Here is a 19,590-nt window from a genome sequence, read left to right as displayed (position 1 = left end):
TATGATTGTTCCACATTCTTAACCACCTGCTTTATTTTCTTTCAACGTAAAAACATCCAGTGCATTCTCACATAAAGACTTAAGTAATTGAGCAAAGCCACTATGATAGATTGATTTATTACTACTACTGAGACAACTGTAATCCTCACTAGTTAGAAGACTGAAAGGAAGAGAACATAAAATATCCTCTGCATTGCAGTGACCTGGGGGCAAGTCTATGACCATATTTCAGTGTTGTGTTGTAACAAAAAAAAAAAAAAAAGGCAGCTACAGTGCCAAAATGTTTCCAGGGATATTTCCCCCAAACACCACACTAATTTAAATCAACTGCTGCCTATATACAATGTAATTTACTTTCCTAATTAGCCTTTGGACATACTAAGCACTGTGATATGACTTACACACACATAGCACACATAGTAGGTAATTTATGCATGAAGAAAAAACTGATAGAAACTCATGACCTGAGACAGGTGTTACTGGCTTTTATTTTACAAAAACTTTGGTAAGGAAATATTTTCTATTTAACTTGGTGAATTAATTGCAATTTAGTTTTATGTTCTTATTGCTCTGACTGCTCTCCACTTAATGTTCTTTTGTGTAGGAAATAAAAATGCTTATGCGTGCTCGTAATGTATTATGTACCTGTTCCCTGCATATTAACTGTACATCACCTACAACATCAAATCAATGAAAATATTAATTCCCTGCATGCACTTCACTATAAAGTGCAAAGTCATTAGCTCCTCACAGCAAGATTGCAATGTTGATGCAGTAACATTTTGTTTCTTTGCTTGTAATACACTTCTTGCAGGCAATGTAGTAGGAATTTTGATGTAATCATCATTTTAAGCAGCTTCTCTGACATGGTGAAATGAGAGATGTGATAATTACTGAATGCTGTTATCTTTAAGAGAGCTCATTTCCTGAGCTGATGGAGTAGCCCTTAATAAATAAATGCACTACAGCTTAAAACCAGAATGTACAAACCGTATCATTTGGGAAGATGAATGGTTTGTAAAATGTTCAAATGTTTGCTCTGTGTGGGAGCATGAGGTTCAATTGCATAGATGTAAAGGGAAGTTTAGTCTAATGTACCATCACTCACAGTAGTCATGTGTGATTTCTTTCAGCTTCAGTCTGCCACTCCTGACTGTTTCCACTACTTCAGAAGTTGTTATAGGGATAAGGACTAATTAATATTATGCCAAAGTTGATCTGTCTGCAGTTTGGTGGTACTGGTGAGACCTCACCTGGAGCATTCCAGGTGCGTCCAGCTCTGGAGTCCTCAGCACAGGAAAGACGTGAACCTTTTGGAGCATGTCCAGAGGAGGGCCATGAAAATGTTCAGAGGGATAGAACACACCTCCTGTGAAGAAAGGCTGAGAGAGTTAGGGCTGTTCAGTCTGGAGAAGAGAAGGCTTCAGGCAGACCTTAGTGTGGCCTTTCAGTACTTAAAGGGGCCTATAAGAAAGATGGGGACAAACATTTTAGTAGGGCCTCCTTCAATAATGGTGTTAAACTGAAAGAAGGTAGATTCAGACTAGATATAAGGAAGACATTTTTACTAGGAGAGTGGTGAAACATTGGAATGGCTGTCCTAAGAGGTGGTAGATGCTCCATCCCTGTAAATATTCAAGGTCAGGTTGGACTGGGCTCTGAGCAACATGATTTAGTTGAAGATGTCTCTTCCTGTTGAAGGGGGCTGGACTAGATGACCCTTGAAGGCCCCTTCCAGTCCAAACTTTTTAATGGTTCTATGATTGTTCCTGGATAACAAGGCTGTTAACACCACACTGGACATAACACTTGTCAGTCTTCAAAGCAAGAAGCATTGTGTTCTCTGTTGGAAGAAGTTTTCACTATGTAATTTCAAGTTTGACACAGACCAGGCAATTGAAAATTTGTGAAAAGTAGTTGCCTAAATTCTTTGTGGCCCTTTACTTCCAGGTCTCCATTTAGTTTTGAAGAGATTGAGCACGGCCAAGTCTACCCACACCCCCACCTGGTTTAGCACCACCATCATCTACCCCTCAATTCTGCTCATTTGACCATCTTTCTTGTCATCCCCAGTGCTCCAGAGAGTTGTTTACACACATTCATACACAAAAGTTATTGGAAAAAGAAGGAAAAATTAACTAAAACTTAAAAAAAATGTAGAATTCTGCTATGTCTGATAAATGCTCCAGATCATCAAGTACATGACAAGTTGCCCAGGGTCAGTCTGGCTGGAGAAGAAATGCAGCAAGCAGATTATTATTACAGGCTGAAGGATTTGCTCCATTTTCACCCTGCTGGAGCCTTCAGCATTTTTGCCTTTAGGTGGCACTCTTCACCTGTATCGTGCTCCTTCCTTGACTAAAGAAAGCTGTGTCGGTACAGCTCTGCAATACCATATTGAGGGGAGTGAGTGCAACATTAACCAGAGATCACAGTATCACACAGTATCACAGTATGCTAGAGATTGGAAGGGACCTCGAAAGATCATCTAGTCCAATCCCCCTGCCGGAGCAGGAACACCTAGATAATGTTACACAGGAATGTGTCCAGGCGAGTTTTGAATGTCTCCAGGGAAGGAGACTCCACAACCTCCCTGGGCAGCCTGTTCCAGTGTTCCGTCACCCTCACTGAGAAGAAGTTTCTTCTCAAGTTTAAGTGGAACCTCTTGTATTCCAGTTTGCACCCCTTGTCCTATCATTGTTTGCCACTGAGTAGAGCCTGGCTCCATCCTCGTGACACTCCCCCTTTATATATTTATAGACACTTATAAGATCACCCCTCAGTCTCCTCTTCTCCAGACTATAGAGACCCAGCTCCCTCAGTCTTTCCTCATAAGGGAGATGCTCCACTCCCCTAATCATCTTCGTTGCCCTTCGCTGGACTCTCTCCAGCAGGTCCCTGTCCTTCTTGAACTGAGGGGCCCAGAACTGGACACAATATTCCAGATGGGGTCTCACCAGGGCAGAGTAGAGGGGAAGGAGGACCTCTCTCGACCTACTAACCACCGCCCTTCTAATACACCCCAGGATGCCATTGGCCTTCTTGGCCACAAGGGCACAGTGTTGGCTCATGGTCATCCTGTCGTCCACTAGGACCCCCAGGTCCCTCTCCCCTACACTGCTCTCTAACAGGTCGTTCCCCAACCTATACTGGAACCTGGGGTTGTTCCTGCCCAGATGCAGGACTCTACACTTTCCCTTGTTATATTTCATCAAGTTATTCCCTGCCCAATTCTCCAGCCTGTCCAGGTCTCGCTGGATGGCAGCACAGCCTTCTGGCGTATCAGCCACTCCTCCCAGCTTAGTGTCATCAGCAAACTTGCTGATAGTACACTCGATCCCCTCATCTAAATCATTGATGAATATATTAAATAATACTGGTCCCAGTACTGACCCTTGAGGCACTCCACTAGTTACAGGCCTCCAACTAGACTCAGCCCCGTAGACTACAACTCTCTGGCTTCTCTCCTTCAGCCAGTTCGCAGTCCACCTCACTACCTGATCATCCAGTCCACACTTCCTCAATTTAGCTGTGAGGATGCTGTGGGAGACTGTGTCAAATGCTTTGCTGAAGTCAAGGTAGACCACATCCACCGCTCTGCCATCATCCATCCACCGTGTTATTTCCTCATAAAAGGCTAAGAGATTGGTCAAACATGATTTCCCCCTGGTGAAGCCATGTTGACTGCCCCTCATAACCTTCTTATCCTTGATATGCCTTAAGATGGCACCAAGGATAAGGTGTTCCATCACTTTCCCAGGGATGGAGGTGAGGCTGACCGGTCTATAGTTACCCGCGTCCTCCTTGCCCTTTTTGAAGACTGGAGTGACATTTGCTTTCCTCCAGTCCTCAGGCACCTCTCCCGTTTCCCAAGACTTGGTAAAGATGATGGAGAGTGGTCTAGCAATGACTTCCGCCAGTTCCCTCAGCACCCGCGGGTGCATCCCATCTGGACCCATGGATTTATGGATGTCCAGATTGCTCAACTGGTCTCTAACGCATTCCTCATCGACTAAGGCAAACCGCTCCGTTGACCTGACTTCATCTAAGGTCTCAGGGGTACAGGGCTCTTCAGGACTGCCTGCAGCAGAGTAGACAGAGACAAAGAAGGCATTCAGTAACTCTGCCATCTCTGTATCTTCTGTCACCAGGGCACCCATCCCGTTCATCAGTGGGCCTACATTGCCTCTGGTGTTAGTTTTGTCTGCCATGTATTTGAAAAAGCTCTTTTTGCTGTCCTTGACCCTTCTCGCCAGGTTTAATTCTAAGGATGCTTTAGTCCTCCTAGCTGTCTTCCTACATCCTCTAGCAGCAGCCTTATATTCCTCCCAAGTGGCCAGCCCCTCCTTCCATGACCTGTAAACTCTCCTCTTCCACTTGAGCATACCCAGCAATTCCCTATTTAGCCACGCAGGTCTCCTGGCCCTCTTCCTTGACTTCCTACGTGTCGGGATGCTCCGATCTTGAGCTCGGAAAAAGCAATCCTTGAATGTCAACCAACTATCTTGGGCCCCTTTACCTTCAAGCAGCCTTGCCCATGGGATTTCCCCTAGCAATTGCTTGAAAAGGCCAAAGTTTGCCCTGCTAAAGTCCAGGGTTGCAATTCTACTTGGTATTCTACTGGTCCTACCACACAAGATCCTGAACTCCACCATCTCGTGGTCGCTGCAACCAAGGCAGCCCTCAACCATTACTGCTTCGACCAGACCCTCCTTGTTAGTGAGGATGAGATCCAGCAGCGCTCCTCTCCTGGTTGGCTCAGCCACCATTTGCAGGAGGAAGTTATCATCCATACACTGGAGGAACCTCCTGGACTGTGGCTGGGTTGCCGAGTGGTCCTTCCAGCAAACATCAGGGAAGTTAAAATCCCCCACGACGACCACGGCCTGTGACTGTGAGGCCGCTCTCAGCTGCCTGTAGAAGGCCTCGTCAACTTCCTCACCCTGATCTGGTGGCCTGTAACAGACCCCCACAACAGTATCCCCCCTGCCAGCCTGCCCCTTACTTCTCACCCACAGACTCTCAACTCGCTCGTCATCTGTCCCTGGACAGAACTCGGTGCATTGTAGTTGCTCCCGTACATAAAGAGCAACCCCACCACCCCTCCTGGCTGGCCTGTCTTTCCTGAAAAGGACATAGCCCTCCATGACTATATTCCAATCATGTGAGCTGTCCCACCACGTCTCTGTAATTGCCACCAGATCATAGTCTCCTGACTTAACATAGGTTATGGGATAAGGGATTTGATCCAACACAGAGTAGAAGCTGGAATAACCACTGCCGCCTTCCTCCATCAGCTTTAAAAAATGTGATGTGGAATCACAGTTTCTCTGGATTCGGTGTTGCGTAGGAGTGGTGATGAATTTTTGCAGTATATGTGAGTCTTTACCTTTGTGCTAACTGCCTAAAAATCCAGTGCTAAAACCAATGGACAGCTTCGTGGTCCTGTTGATTTCCTCATGCTAGTAATTACAGCCAAAAAGTGACACAACACTGTTGACAAATTAATTATTTTAGCAGTGCATGGTGTGATTGTATTGCCATGTCCACTAACCCTGTCTTGTGCTTGTGACAAAATGGAATCAGAAAGCTAAAATTGATGACTACAAGCGTGCTGACACTTGGCCAACATTCTCTCACTGACCCATAGCAGCATGCTATTGTGTTGCAGCATTATTCTAGGAGATGTTACTTTTCTCCTTTCCAGTGAGAAAAGAGGAGAGTTCTGCACATTGCCCAAAAAAAAAAAAAAAAAAGTTTTTTCTTATGCAGAGAATTACAGCAATCCTTCAACTAACTGACATTTCAGAAAGACATACACTCAGATGACTCCTGCTCTGAGAATACAGCTATGCCTTCTGATATGCTAGATGGCATTAGACTTTTGTAAAAGAATTTGGACAATGTTTTGGCCATTTGGGACTTTGAATTTCAGTGGCTTTCACACATGAGGTTTGATTCCTGGACTACATCTCATAATGTTCTTTGATTTTAAAACCATAACTTCATCTTCAGTCCACTCAGTTATGTGCTGGGCCCTAGAGTACTTGCAATTTTACAGAAGAGAGTTTTTGTACATATCTGAAATGCATCTGGATTCAAATCCTGTTAATTAAGAAAGAGTCACCATTCCCCCTAATACCTATATCCACAGATCTTTCTCTGAAAGGCAACTTTCTGCAAAACAGGTGTGGGTGGGCACATTTAACAGCACCCTGTGGTGACATACCTCTAGGACTTTTACTTTTGTTATTGAGCTACCGAAGATAATTATTCAGGTAAAGAAGAAAACAAAAAAGTGAACATTTATTCTAGCTGTGACTTAGCAGCCTGATATGAATACTTAAAACATGTCCCTTCCTTTCTAAGATGATGCAACTGAACTGAAAAGGTAAAACCCCTCCAAGAGCGGAAATATCATCTGGAGAATACTGAGGACAAATCCAGCAAATCATGGGCATAAACATATCTTCCCAAGATAAAAAAATCCGGAGGTAATCTTTCTAAATGGTTCCTGATGACAAATCAAGACTTAAAGATGTTTTTATAGTATCTCCCATCAATTTCTTAATCACTGACACAAGGTAATCTTGTAACATCAGACATGTCTTTATCTAACTAGGATTGACAGCAGGAAGAGGTCATTGTACAGCTTTTCCCTCATCCACACATTAAATCATTAATTGCTCTGAAAAATAAAAGGGATATTTTGCTGCTACAGCTGCTTCTTTCTAATTTCTGCCTCATGTGTTTGTAAGAATCAAGGGCAATTCCCCTTATTCTCCAACATCATATTTGAAATAGAGGTGAGAATAATTTCACACATTTCAAACTTAGCCAAAAGAAATATTAAATGTCCCCATAGTTAGTTCCAGGCTTATGATACAAGAAAGGCTAAAATCTTCCAGACAGCAACAGTCATCCACTCCTGTAATGGGACTTAGTTAACAAAAGCCTCAGTCTATGTATTAAATAGACATATTCAGGAAGAGAGCCGTTTTCTTCAGCACCCTAATGACTATTCCATTATATGAGTGCTCCTGGAATGTGGACAAAACATCATACAGAAACATCAGGAGACAAACAACGCTTACTCCTTCCCACCAGTCAACCTCAAAATAAGACAAACACACTGGGAAATCAGCATTAATTAAACCAGCTAAACTTCATCCCTGTCTCCTTACACTATACTGATAATACTGTTTTCTTGAAGCCACAGCAGATTTGCAATTCAGGCTCCAAGCTATACCATTAACATAGGGTTTTGAAGAGCATGTTGAAAAGCAAGATAATCTCAGTCTTTATCAGTATGTATACTTGAAGAGAGTTCCAGCCACAGGATAGTGAATGGGGCCTGCAGACTTGTTGCTTTCTAATCATCAGCACATACAGAAACAGGGCTAAAACTCAACAGCCTCCAGCAGAGGGTTCCATAGGAGAAGTGAAACTTCAGTTCTGTCACCAAACTGGAAAGTGACTTGCACATGCAGATCACAATAGCCATACATACTGTAAGGGAATCGTGAACTGGTCTCAGAGCATTTGCATGGGCTTCACAACATGATAGTGAATGTTCATCAGTTTGAGCACAAAGGTTGTTCACTGACCTTCATCCTATTTGTTTGCTTCAAGTGGAGAGGGAGGGAAGTTTCACAGAGGCTCTGATCTTCCTTCAGTCTGCTTCAACACAGATGATTCCATTGATTTGCTGCAGCTCCTCAGTGTGCAACACGTATTCCCCCTTACCAAACAAGAGATGTTTAGGCCATCATCAAGCTGACTGAAGAAAAAATCCACTGCTGGTCTGTTGCTACAAGAAGTACTTCCATTGAATACCAAGAAGTACTATAGAAGATAGACCCATCCTGTTCAAGTAAGAACTTCAGATTTTCTGGAATTTAGGACTCTTGAGTTATTTGCAGCTAAATCACAGTTACAGCTTCAGATCTGGGTTCAATGATGTGTAAATCACTGAAATACGATCATAAAATTTCTGATTCCTGAAAAGGGCAAACCTCTCAAAAAAAGGTGAATATTCAATGACCTGAAAATGCACTTGGTAAAACAAAAAAAAAGCTGGTCCCTATCCTTCCTGTTTTGCAGTAAGAATCACAAAGCCAAAATTCCCTTGCAAGTGTAAGTCAGACTTTTGTATTATTATCTTTGCATATATAAACTGGGACAAGAACAGGCCTTGAAAATTTTCCTGTTTTAGCAAGTAGAGCAAGAATATCAGCTCTGCACAGTATATTTAAAGTGGCATTTAAGTACCAGCAACTGTAAGAACGTCTTTCTTTACAGTGCTTACAAGTGCTTTAGTTGATTCTTTTCTATAGCTCCCCCACTTCAAATTGCTTCAACAGAAGGCTGTTTGTGATTTTTCATTTCATCTCTGCACATGATAATCCAAACATAAAAATGTCCTTTGTGTATTATGGTTTGACTTGCTTGGAAATATTATAGGGACAGATAGCTTGTGCAAGAACTGAGAAAAACAGCAATGTTTCCCAAAAGGCAGCAGCCTCTCGTTTTTGTTCTTTTTTCACTTGAAGGGTGTTCAACTTTGTGAAAAGTCAGTCCCCAAGTAGTAATTGCAGTTGATATGATTGTTTGGGTTTTTTTTGGTTTTGTTTATGTGTTTGGTTGGTTGGTTGGTTTGGCTGGGGGTGTGTGGTGGTGCTGTGATTTTGTTTTACATTTTTTAAGGGGAAAGAGATGGAATAGGGACTAACTTAGCAGTTTTTCTTCATTCTGTCCAGTCATGTGGTCAAATTCCCTCCCATATTTTTACGCAGTTAACCAGAGGAATAAGCTCTTAAGCTGCTTAAAGACAAAAGGTCTGGTCTCATATGCAATAAGATTCTCTTTACCTTTCTGTAGTGCTGTAAATGCTTCTTAAATGACTGGTGTTATACAAGATTAAGCACATCAGAAGCACTGACTGGATTTTGTAATACTGGCAATCATAGTTTTACCTGTGTTGCTTAGCAGGGGATGAAGAAAAAAAAAAGCCAGGAGAGCTGTATGAGCATACTTTGTATCTTCTTCATTGATACCCTTCATGCCATTCAAATAGGACTCCAGAATACACTATTTTAATTAGCAAAGCTTGTTTTAAAATAAACAACACAAACACTTCTTGTAGAACAGTCACAGTCTCCCCTGCTAGACATACAGGCTTTTTGGCAAGATCACATTCAAACAGCATGAAATTCACCCCTGTTCACGGACCCCCAGCAGGCCCTCGCACCACTTAACTTCCACTTAGCTGCTCTGGATAGGAGCGAGTGGCCTGTGAGATAAGGACCAAGGTTCACTACAACTTTCCTCCAAAAAAAAGATGGTCCAAGTCCACATCTGTAAAGATCAGCAGTTTTACCACTATAAGGTCATAAAGGTGTAATATAGGCGTCATGCATAGAGTACATACCATATTTCAATTGAGTCCTGTCCTTGCATGACTTTGAGCCCCTGTGAAAGTACAAATGCACAACACACGTAATAAAGCCCTCAATCAATATGGTTTGCTGTGTTGTGCTGTTTACTGGGAACACTGCAAAGTCATTCAACTGACAGGAGTCAAGACAGCAGTGAGAAAAGTATCCTCATGAGGAAGCTCTGATAGGATTCCTTTTGACACATGGGAGAACATGAGATTTCCATCTTAGTTCAGTAATTGCTAAACAAACAAATCAGAAATCATTGATGCAACATTGACCTGAAGACCGAGGTCCTGTTCTCCCCTGTACTACACCCAGGGAACAACAGATGGTGAAAGGAAAACAGGGTAAGAACAAAACAATATGGAAATGAGGTTGGTTCTTTAACAAATGTCACTACTGCGGTCCATTTATGCTGACTGACGCTGGTTGGTTTTTCAGCTTTTCTTTTTGCGCAACAAAATCAGGCATGTCTCATCTTCCAGTCTTGATACCGAACTGTTGTTGTTGATTTTCTTTTGTTGGTTTTCTTTTCTTTTCTTTTCTTTTCTTTTTTTTTTTTTTTTTTTTTAAATCTACGTTTATCAACACTGATACATTACAGATCTTGTTAGTTATACTTTGAAGTCTGATCATGCAGAAATACAGGCAGGTGCAACTTAGATCTTATTACAGAATGGACATGGCAAGGTGAACAGTTGTTTTTGCTAGTTAAGATCTGGAGCTCTGTTACTGTTGTGGCTTAATGTATACTGGCCATAAGTCCCACTTACTCAATTTACTAAATATACATGATTCTGTATGTACACTAGAACCTCCAGCACCCACCTTTTCAGCATGTGACTGACTTAGGAAAAGGTCAGAGGTCAACCATATTTAAGCATACAGTGACCTTATCATAAAAGATTTAACAGAAATAGCATGTTGGATTATTACATATTAGTTACAGATAAAGGAGAGAAAAAAAATCAGTACAACTATTTACATTATAAATATCTTGCTTTCCAGAAGACAAGAATGGCCCTGTTCAGTGAAAATTAGCAAGAAAGACAGGCTTACCTGTCTGAAATAATAAGCATGGTAGAGATACATTTATTTCCCAAATTGGCTGTGTCTTCCTTCAATACGTGCTTTTCAGCTTTTCTCTCTCAGATAAAAGGCACTATTAGCCTCAGCTGAAGTTTTTCAACATCCCTTTGTTGAATCAAAACCTCTTTAAAACTCAGACTTGCCATGGGTCAATGAACCTGAACATAATTTAAACAGTTCACCTCTTGCAATCAATAGTTAATTTTAAATAAAGAAAATAAAAAATCAGTCCACACTGGCAAGTATACTCAGCAGATTCTACTAAATTCCACTGGACAGGTCTGTTTTCCAGCTTATCAGTGAAGATAACACATTCAGCATTTCCCTACCTCCCCCAGGTGTCTCACTAATTAAGACATTACATATTTGTGGAATAGTCAAGCCTACTGCACAATGAATTTCTGTTTGTGTGTGTGTGTGTGTGTGTGTGTGTGAAAGATTACCTTGAGCTTCCAATTAGTTAACTATGTCCTTTGTAAAGTGGTGGAAGTTCAAATAAACACAGCCATCAGATTCTTGAAGATGTGTGATTATGTTGCATTTACACTCTTTAGCCACACTGAGAACTTGGATCAAATATGAAGAGAACACAGGTTCAAAAAATCACCTCCAGATGCACTCCCTCTCTTTCCTACATGCACATACGGAAGCAAAGACAAACAGAAGGCTAAACTTAAATTCAGACTTTTTTGCTGGACTACTAAAAGTAAAGTCTAATTTTTCCCTGTAGGGTTTTTTTTTTTCATACTGCTGTCCCTGGAATCACAGAGAATTTGTTGCAGAATTCCTTTGCTGCTGCTGCTGTTGTTGTTTTTGCATGTTTGAATTCATACAAAATTTTGAAGTCTCAATAATCATGAAGAACCATAGATCTGAAATTAAAATAATTTTTGATCCTTTGTAACATAAATAAACTAGAATTGGCTGTTAAAACTTATTTTGAATTATAATATTCCAATTACATTTTACAATTATTTCAGGATACTCAAAGCACTTTTTTTTTTTTTAATAAGTAATCTGGGAGATTTGCTGAAATTGACTCTCTCAGGCAGTTCTAAAGTTAACTAGTAGCATATTTTTCATGAGAAAATATGTTGACATAAAAGAAATCACTGGTGTTTACTGACAAACATTAGAATATAATCCAAATCAGTTATGTAGCACTTCTTTTGAAAACTTCCTGAAGGTACTGCAACAAGTCTAATACCTTCAGGATTGTTAGCCCAAAGCTTGAAGGTAAAGCAATATATATGAAGATAAAACCATATATATGAATCTATTAGTTATAAGTTTAGACGAGTGATACAGTGACACAATCATCTGTCTTGTGTCATCTCTGGAGGCCAATATTATGCAGGAGCTGGTGATTTCCAGAGGAAAATAACCAGTGCATTAGGTAAATATCTGATGAGGCTTTTTTTTTTTCTTTGACATGTTACCACACAATTTAAGCTCCAATTTATACAATGCAAGCATGCTAAGATTTCTGAATTTATCTTTGCCATGGAATTCTATATAGCATGGGAGGATTATCAACCACAATGCGATTCATGTAAATCAGTGTGTGACCAACTCAAATATCTGAATTCTCCGAAGATCTGTTGCATTTTAATGGAATACAGTCAAAACTCACAAGATACGATTCCATCTGAAGACTGACTTCAAAGATTACAGAAATTTTTTGATTAAAAACATGCAAAACCTTGCATCGACTTGGAGTAAATCAATATCTCACCCTCATTCATCAGGGAGAAGGAAAATTGAAGTGTCTTTTAAGAACAATTATGACTTTTTTTTTCCTTTTCTAGTTTTTCATACTATCCAGAAGTACTCCATCTGAAAATAAAGCAGGAATATTTTGCAACAACGTTTCTGTCTACTTTGTCAATGCCATTTTTTGCAGCTAGTGCTCTGAGCAGCTACTGATAGTTGAGATGCTTCTGCCATTTTCCTCATCTTGCTGATGGCTATCTACATGACTTAAGCCACTTGGGACAGAATTTCTTCATGTATTCAGGCACTTAAGATACCAACAGGCTCTTAGGTACAATTTCAAAAATACCAAGGTGTCCAGCTGCCATTCATGCTGATGGAAGATATGCCACTTCTGGCACAGGCTCTCTGATTACTCCTTTAATACCTAAATATCTTGGAACATCTGTACATAGATCTCTGGCTTCCCAATTTCCTACATTTCTCCAGTGGTGGCAATTATGCTTACAACTGCAAACCTCTGAATGAGCTGAAAATTGTTACTCAAGTACTATTCAGTAATATTTTAAACAGAGGTAGATTTAAAAGATCACTGGCAAAAAATAACAGACTGGGGGAATAAAGGGGAATGGGCTTAAAGAGAAGGGTGTCAAAACCTTCTAGAATCTGAAAGTAAAAAATTGTTTACCTTAAGACAGCTACAGAACATCATCACTACAACCTTTTATTCAAGAGTACATGCATTCTTGTAAGGAATCAGCTGACAGCACCAACTTCTTGACACAAAGCAGAACAAAGGATACCATTCCTGTTCCATGGTCCCTACTTCGGTTTGAACATATAAGGACTAGAACTGTAAAGAGCTATTGCTTTTCTTCACTAATGGCTTTTTTTTTTGTTCCTAGTGTCCAATGTGGACAGCCCAAGTCTCCTCCCCCAGGTAAAGCTTCTCATAAAGGAGACTAATCTGAGGACAAAAAGAGATGCAATAATTCTTTTAAGCCCCATTTCAGCAAGGCACTTAAGCACATGCTGATGTTGATCACTGTTGAGCAAAGGACAAAAGCACATGCCAGTTGAAATTATGTGTGCATCCCTATAGTCTCCATTAAGTGTCTGTACAAGCATGGGTGCTTAATGGAATCAGGGCTTTTGGAAATAAAGCTATATAATTGCTGTGGGCTGATTTAGTGCTGATCACTAGGACATCTATGCTGACTGGTTCTTCACCCACACTTCACAAACCCAAACAAGGCTGAGTATCAGGGGACTAAGAGCGCATTTTTTGACTCTGATAGATGGAATATGGGAGATCTGTAAGCATCTGTCTACCATAAATGGGCTTCTCTGCTACTGCCTATGCCATATCTCCACAATATCACTGTCAATGAACTGTGATTATTCCAAGTTTCTATGGTCTACATTTGTGGTATTTTTGCAGTTTCTCTTACATACAGCTTTGCCTCTTTTAGACACCTTTTTTTTTTTCCGTTTAAATAAAACACTCAAATGCTGTGCACTAAGGAACGTAAAGCAGATACTAGTTACCTGAATATTATTAACAAATATCTGTGGCGAATTAAATCTGGAGATGATACATTTGATTATTGCTAAGAAGTCACCCTTGGGGTTATTGCCTTCATATCTACAAAGCGTTGCTGTTTACCTTTCAATACATTTATGATCACTGGCTTTGAAGTGAGAGTCACATCACTCAACAATGACTTTGTATTTCATGGCTTAAGAGAGAATATTGCTAAATATTTTCAGCAGTAGTAAATTATTGCTTTTACAGTTACTTTAGAACATTATTAACCTAATCTTGTTCTCAAAAAGATTTCTATAAAAATCTACCAAAAATATATCTGGGGAAAAAAAACACAAAACGTTTCCTACAGCAATTTTGAGACAGCTCAGGCCCACCAAGTCTGAAATTATTTCATATCCACTTATGTTTTACCTCCCCTCTTTCTCACCCTGGAGAGAATGTTTCTTGCTTTTGTTTCCTTCCCTTTGAGCAAAACTGGACTTAATACTCACGTTTTTTTCCTACCACAAATGGCAGGCTTGTAAGCTACCTAATAGAACAGTCTTATTTTGGTAGAATTTTGAATACATAAGAATCAATGAATTCAAAATATGCATTAATATAGTCAAAACAGTTTCTTTCTTTAACATTTGGAAAACATTGGAGTACAATTTAGCTCATTTCAGTTTACATGAAATACTCTGGTAAGAGGAGAGATGACTTGGATTTTAGTTAGCTTCCAACTCAGGTGATGACCTTGCACTGGAAAATGCTAATTGATGTTTTAGCTGTCAGTTGTTCTGACATTCTGGGTGGAGCTTTGCCATTCTCTGATAAAAACACTTGCTGTTACTTACCACAGCAAATCCTATGTATTATTACCTGGTAAAATCAGTCACTGTTGGGTTTTTCTGTCTAAACCACCTAAGACCCCTGATTGAGACCACTTCAGCCCAGCACACTAGCTGATTGATATCCTCTGCTATTACTCAGAATACAGGAATACTAGACCCACGCACTCTGTGGTTCCTTTCCATGTAACACAGCGGATAAGACTTCCTGAGGGAGTCAGATGGTTTGTCACAAGCAAAGGAACAGCCGAAAGCACCTAGAGAAGGCCTGTTGTCTTAGCAGTAGAGATCCCTGCAAGAGAATTATTTAAAGGGAAAAAAAACCCTCTAAGCTGCAAACATATACTAGAGAGGGAGTGGGCTGCAAATATTTAACCTATAAAGACATAGAAGTAAAATAAAAACAAGTTGTTTCATGACCTTTTGATATTTTTCTGCCTTTTTCCCAACCCTGTCATACCACTCTAACATACAAGCCACATATATTATGAATACATGTAATTCATAATAGCAAACCTATCTATGAACTAAGATGATAACTCACTTAACATTGGCAGGAAAAGCTGCTTACTGAGATAAAACCTTCTGGGCTTAGACATGCATAAAAACCCCATCATTTCTGTTCCCTGTATCTTGCAAAGATACATGTGCTTCCTTCTAACCTGGTTTTAGCTTGGCATATCTGCTTTAAAAATCATAACAAGTCTTAACATTCACGAACATTTTTCTATGAAGCTCTATGGCTTCTTCTTTCAATACAAACTGCTTATTATTTCAAAATATATATACAAATCTCAACAGAAATTTTGGTGCTACATCTTCAAGTGTCTGAGGGAGCCACAGTTCAATGTGGTTATTTACACTTCCACAAATCCTCACACAAGTTATGCAACCTCATCAATGAATAAACAAATCTAATATATACTGGTAATATCACAGATGTAGTTATGCAGTTCATCTGAAATGGGCCATTTACAGTGGTGAAGTGCACATTAAGTCGGTATGCAGATGTGCATGTTCCTATAGGCACACAGCTGCATGAGCTGACAGAATTCTATTGGCACCTGTGTGTATGTGCTATTGGTATATGAAGAACAATGCATGTGTATCCCTATCTGCATCACTGGGCAGAAGACGACAGAACAGAGAGTGAAGGCAGATACACACTTGTATGTTTGGGAGTGACTACTGCACACCTTGTCATGCCAGTGTGAAAAGGACAGCTGCAGGTTGCTGGTTTTGCAGCCATTAATTTTACATCTTATGGGGAGGGGATTAAAAAAAAGGATTTTTCAGTTCCTTTTTTCCTTGCCCCCAGGAAGCATCATTGGAAGAAGACCAAAGCAGAGCAACTATAAGTTAAATATACACTTGAGCTTAGCTGCATTACATAACTCTGTAGGAGAAGCAGGCTGAAAAGATTTTGCTTGTTTCACTTAAATCTTTGTATTTTATTTCTCTTCCTTTTCATTTCTTAACTCCTGTTAATTTTTCCTCCTAAATTACATCATCCTCTGAAGAACGCTGGGTTTCGCAGGCAGGCGGCTAGTCACCTGCAACAACCAAGGGGTCCCGCAGAAGCTTCCAGGCTGCTGTCTGTGTCAGACGCCAGTGTTTGATCCGTGGACATGGATGAGATGTCATTGACAGATGAGGATGGAGGGAGGCTTTCACTGCTGTTCACTGCTGCACCTGTGCTACGAAAATGAACACCAACGTGATTAAACCTGAAACCCCAGAACTTCTCACAGTTTAAAAAGCAAGGGATGCTTACTCTGTGGCAACAGGCGTGTAAGTACAAAGACCATTTTAAACGATGGCAAATATTAGCAGAAAATGGGCAATGCCAACTTTAGGCTTTGGGCAATATCAAACCTTTTACTGGGAAATTCTCTCTCTCAACACTCTGGCTTGAAGAGGCTTAGCTCTTGTTGTGTCTCTTGTGCCATTTCTTTTCCACAAAACACCCAAAAATCAGATGCCTGCTAGGATCACACAGGCACCACCAAGATGGTTTAAAAAAACCAACCCAATCCTCCATACTCTCTCATGTCTACATGTTATTAAACCACATGGCATTTTATGAAAATACTGATCAGTTCAAAGAAATGCATGTAGATATAGCCAAAACATGACTGAACTTAATGATATCAATGACTAAACAATATATTACCTTTCTAAATGTTTACAGTGCTGGACAGAAACCTGCCATAAAGTCATGGATACTGTCCCAGGAGTTGTAGAATCATAGAATGGTTAGAGTTGGAAAGGATCTTAAGATCATCAATTTCCAACCCCTCTGCTATGGGCAGGGACACCTTGCACTAAACCATGTCACTCAAGATTCCATCCACCCTTGCCTTAAACACTGCCACGGCTGGAACATTCACAGCTTCTTTGGCAACCCATTCCACTGCCTCACCACCCTCACAGTAAAGAACTTCTTCCTTATATCTAACCTAAATTTCCCCTGTTTAAGTTTGAATGCATTACCCCTTGTCCTATCACTACAGTCCCTAATGAAGAGTCCCTCCCCAGCATCCTTGTAGGCTCCCTTCAGATACTGGAAGGCTGCTATGAGGTCTCCAATCAAATGGAAAGAAAGAATTCCAGTAGGTTCAACTGACTTTTGATCAAACTGTTGCTGTGCAGCTTTCTTTGATGAATGCGCAATCAACTTAGCTAGGCAAAATAACTGATGAAATAGCTGCAGAAATTGTACAGGTGAATATTTTGTTACACTCTGTCTGATTCAGCACCATTGAATTCAATAAACCCTTCTATATTCCTTTCACCAAGTACTAACTCAGCCCCAGGCGAGTTTCTAGTTTCTGGAAAGTGCATTTTTATAGTTATTCCTAACTTTCAGCACAAAGCCAAGGGAAGCCACACCAAACCTGAATGACAGAATTAAAGAATTCAGCAGCACAAAGCAGTGCTTACACAGCAACACTCAGAAACCCAACCAGAAGCTGTCCTAGCCAACAAGTAATGCTTAATTTGCTATGTGAATCAACTGTCTGGTGCTACAACAGCTTGTTCCTGAAGGGATGTATGCCAGGTGAAACAGTGCAGAACTAAAAGAGGTACATTCAAAAGAGAAAGAGAGCCCCACGTATTAATTTGCGGTTTGGCAGGAAGCTTCTCACTGGTTACAGGGTTGAGAAAAAGAGCAAAAGATTAGAGCAGGTGAAAAATAACTCCTGGGATCTGTTCCTGGCTCTGCCGTTGAGTTGACGTCTGCTCTTTTAAGCCACGCATCAATTTCCCTGCTGTAAAGTAGGGATTCCTTCCTCAGAGGAAGCTTCCTATGAAGCCCTATTTAGCTAGCATCTATGAAAGTGCCTTTAAGAATCCAGCTGCAAAGTGGTACAGATGTGAGGGGAAAAAACTGAAAGGAGAAATGCAGCTTTCGCTGTTTCCAAAAATATGCCTTGTGTCTGTGTTGGGAATTTGCTCAGCTTCTTGTGAATCATGTCATTAGTAACTCTTGATATCCAGTGTCTCAATGCTTGGCAAGTCCATAAGCTGCTTAATTTAAGCTCTGCACATTACAGAAGAGGGCTGCTAAAGGTATCCTGTAGTTCTTGGGTGATAGCAACAAAACTGACCAAATAAGGCAGCATCTAAAAGGAAGGGAGGGAAGAATAAAAGAGCAATTTTCAGCAAGAAAGGGATTATTTAACAATCCTGAAGGTTGATGAAAAGTAGTGGCTATTCCTCACATGTATTTAATATTCTCCCAGGTATGGCCTAGACCTTTGGAATAGTGAGTATGTTGGTAAGGGGTACAGCATCTGAATTTATAAATAAAACATCCATTTAGCAATTCTGTGACACGGAAAACACAGAAAAGCACAAACTCCCATCTAAGATTAAATTCAATGTTTATGTGTACATGTGGACATGCATATATTGGTGTACATGCAGATGTTGTTTGCATGCATTGCTTACATATTTAGGTAACATATATACACACCTATACACAAATCTTTCCACTTAAATCAGCACTACTAGTGCCTTAAGCAGATAGGTTTGAGCACTGTGATCTACGAAAGACAGAAGTCAACTAGATAAAGAAAAAAAAAAAAGGCAGTAAATTTGAAAGATTCAAAGATGCAGGTACTGAAGTTCAAATGAAGGAAGACTGATTAGGGATGTGATAATGGAATTTACGTGAGCTAAGAGCTGCCAGAAAGACAGATGGAGGGAACTGTTCTCCATGTTCTCTGGAAACAGGGCAAGAAATAACAGAGTTAAACTGCAGCAAAAAGGGTTTAGGCAAGACAATAGGAAAAACTATTTGAAAGTCTACAAGGTAGCCTACAGAATTTTGTTTGGAATAGGCAGTAGAAGTATCTGCTGTGAACAGTTTCAGACACAGTTGATTTGTTGGACATGAGCATGAGGGGCACTTGAGGTTCTCCCAGGGCTTCACATTTCAAGCTTCTTGTCTTCACAGGACAAGTGGAAGAAGTAAGTGACCGACACTCTGATACCCCAGCACTCTGAGCAGCCTAAACTGTCTATGGACAACGGTTATCCTTGGTGGTGTCAACATCAGCTGTCTCCCTGAAAGCTCTACCAAGTAGCCACAGAAACTCCAAACATCTCCAGCTTGCCTGTAGTGATTATTTATACAGGCCAAATCTTAGCCTGCTGAATTCTTGCCAAGAACACTGAAAAGCAAGCAGTGTGTGTGTAGTCTCCTCCATTTCTCTTATGCTCAGAACTGGTGACTCGTGTCATCTCATTCTTCCAGTATTTCATTCAGTGGAAAAAGAATTAAGTCAGATGTATGGAGTGATGAAAAACAGGAAATCTGATGTTTTATTAAAAAGCCTCATCTGAGAGCATTTCTTAAGTAGTTGCAATACATGTTGGTGCCGAACAATCCAAAAACAGTCAAAGAGAAACAGCAGAAGACAGGCAAGAAATGTCAATTTTGTGTATTCTGAAATGTTTTATA

The 19,590-nt window shown here is 40.4% G+C and overlaps 1 protein-coding gene across 7 annotated transcripts in view; it reads right to left on the bottom strand.

Annotated features, from left to right (window-relative positions):
* Window positions 1–13,112: 13,112 nt before the first annotated feature.
* Window positions 13,113–19,590, bottom strand: part of LOC133283235 (mitogen-activated protein kinase 10) — a 149,816-nt gene continuing 143,338 nt past the window's right edge. For 6 of the 7 annotated variants that reach the window (XM_061479882.1, XM_061479911.1, XM_061479920.1 and 3 more), the window contains one exon: window positions 13,113–16,313. In XM_061479882.1, the coding sequence (XP_061335866.1) occupies window positions 16,171–16,313 (143 nt within the window). In that variant the 3' untranslated portion in view covers window positions 13,113–16,170. Of the gene's footprint in view, window positions 16,319–19,590 lie in introns of all 7 variants that reach the window. The other variant, XM_061479928.1, reaches the window with a different exon arrangement.

The sequence above is a fragment of the Pezoporus flaviventris genome, unplaced genomic scaffold (genome assembly GCF_033815535.1).
Source record: "Pezoporus flaviventris isolate CSIRO_AGI_PZ_B2104156 unplaced genomic scaffold, CSIRO_AGI_Pfla_v1 ptg000002l, whole genome shotgun sequence".
NCBI lineage: Eukaryota > Metazoa > Chordata > Aves > Psittaciformes > Psittacidae > Pezoporus > Pezoporus flaviventris.
Note: the sequence above shows the minus strand (reverse complement) of the source record. Positions and strands in the feature narration are given on the sequence as shown.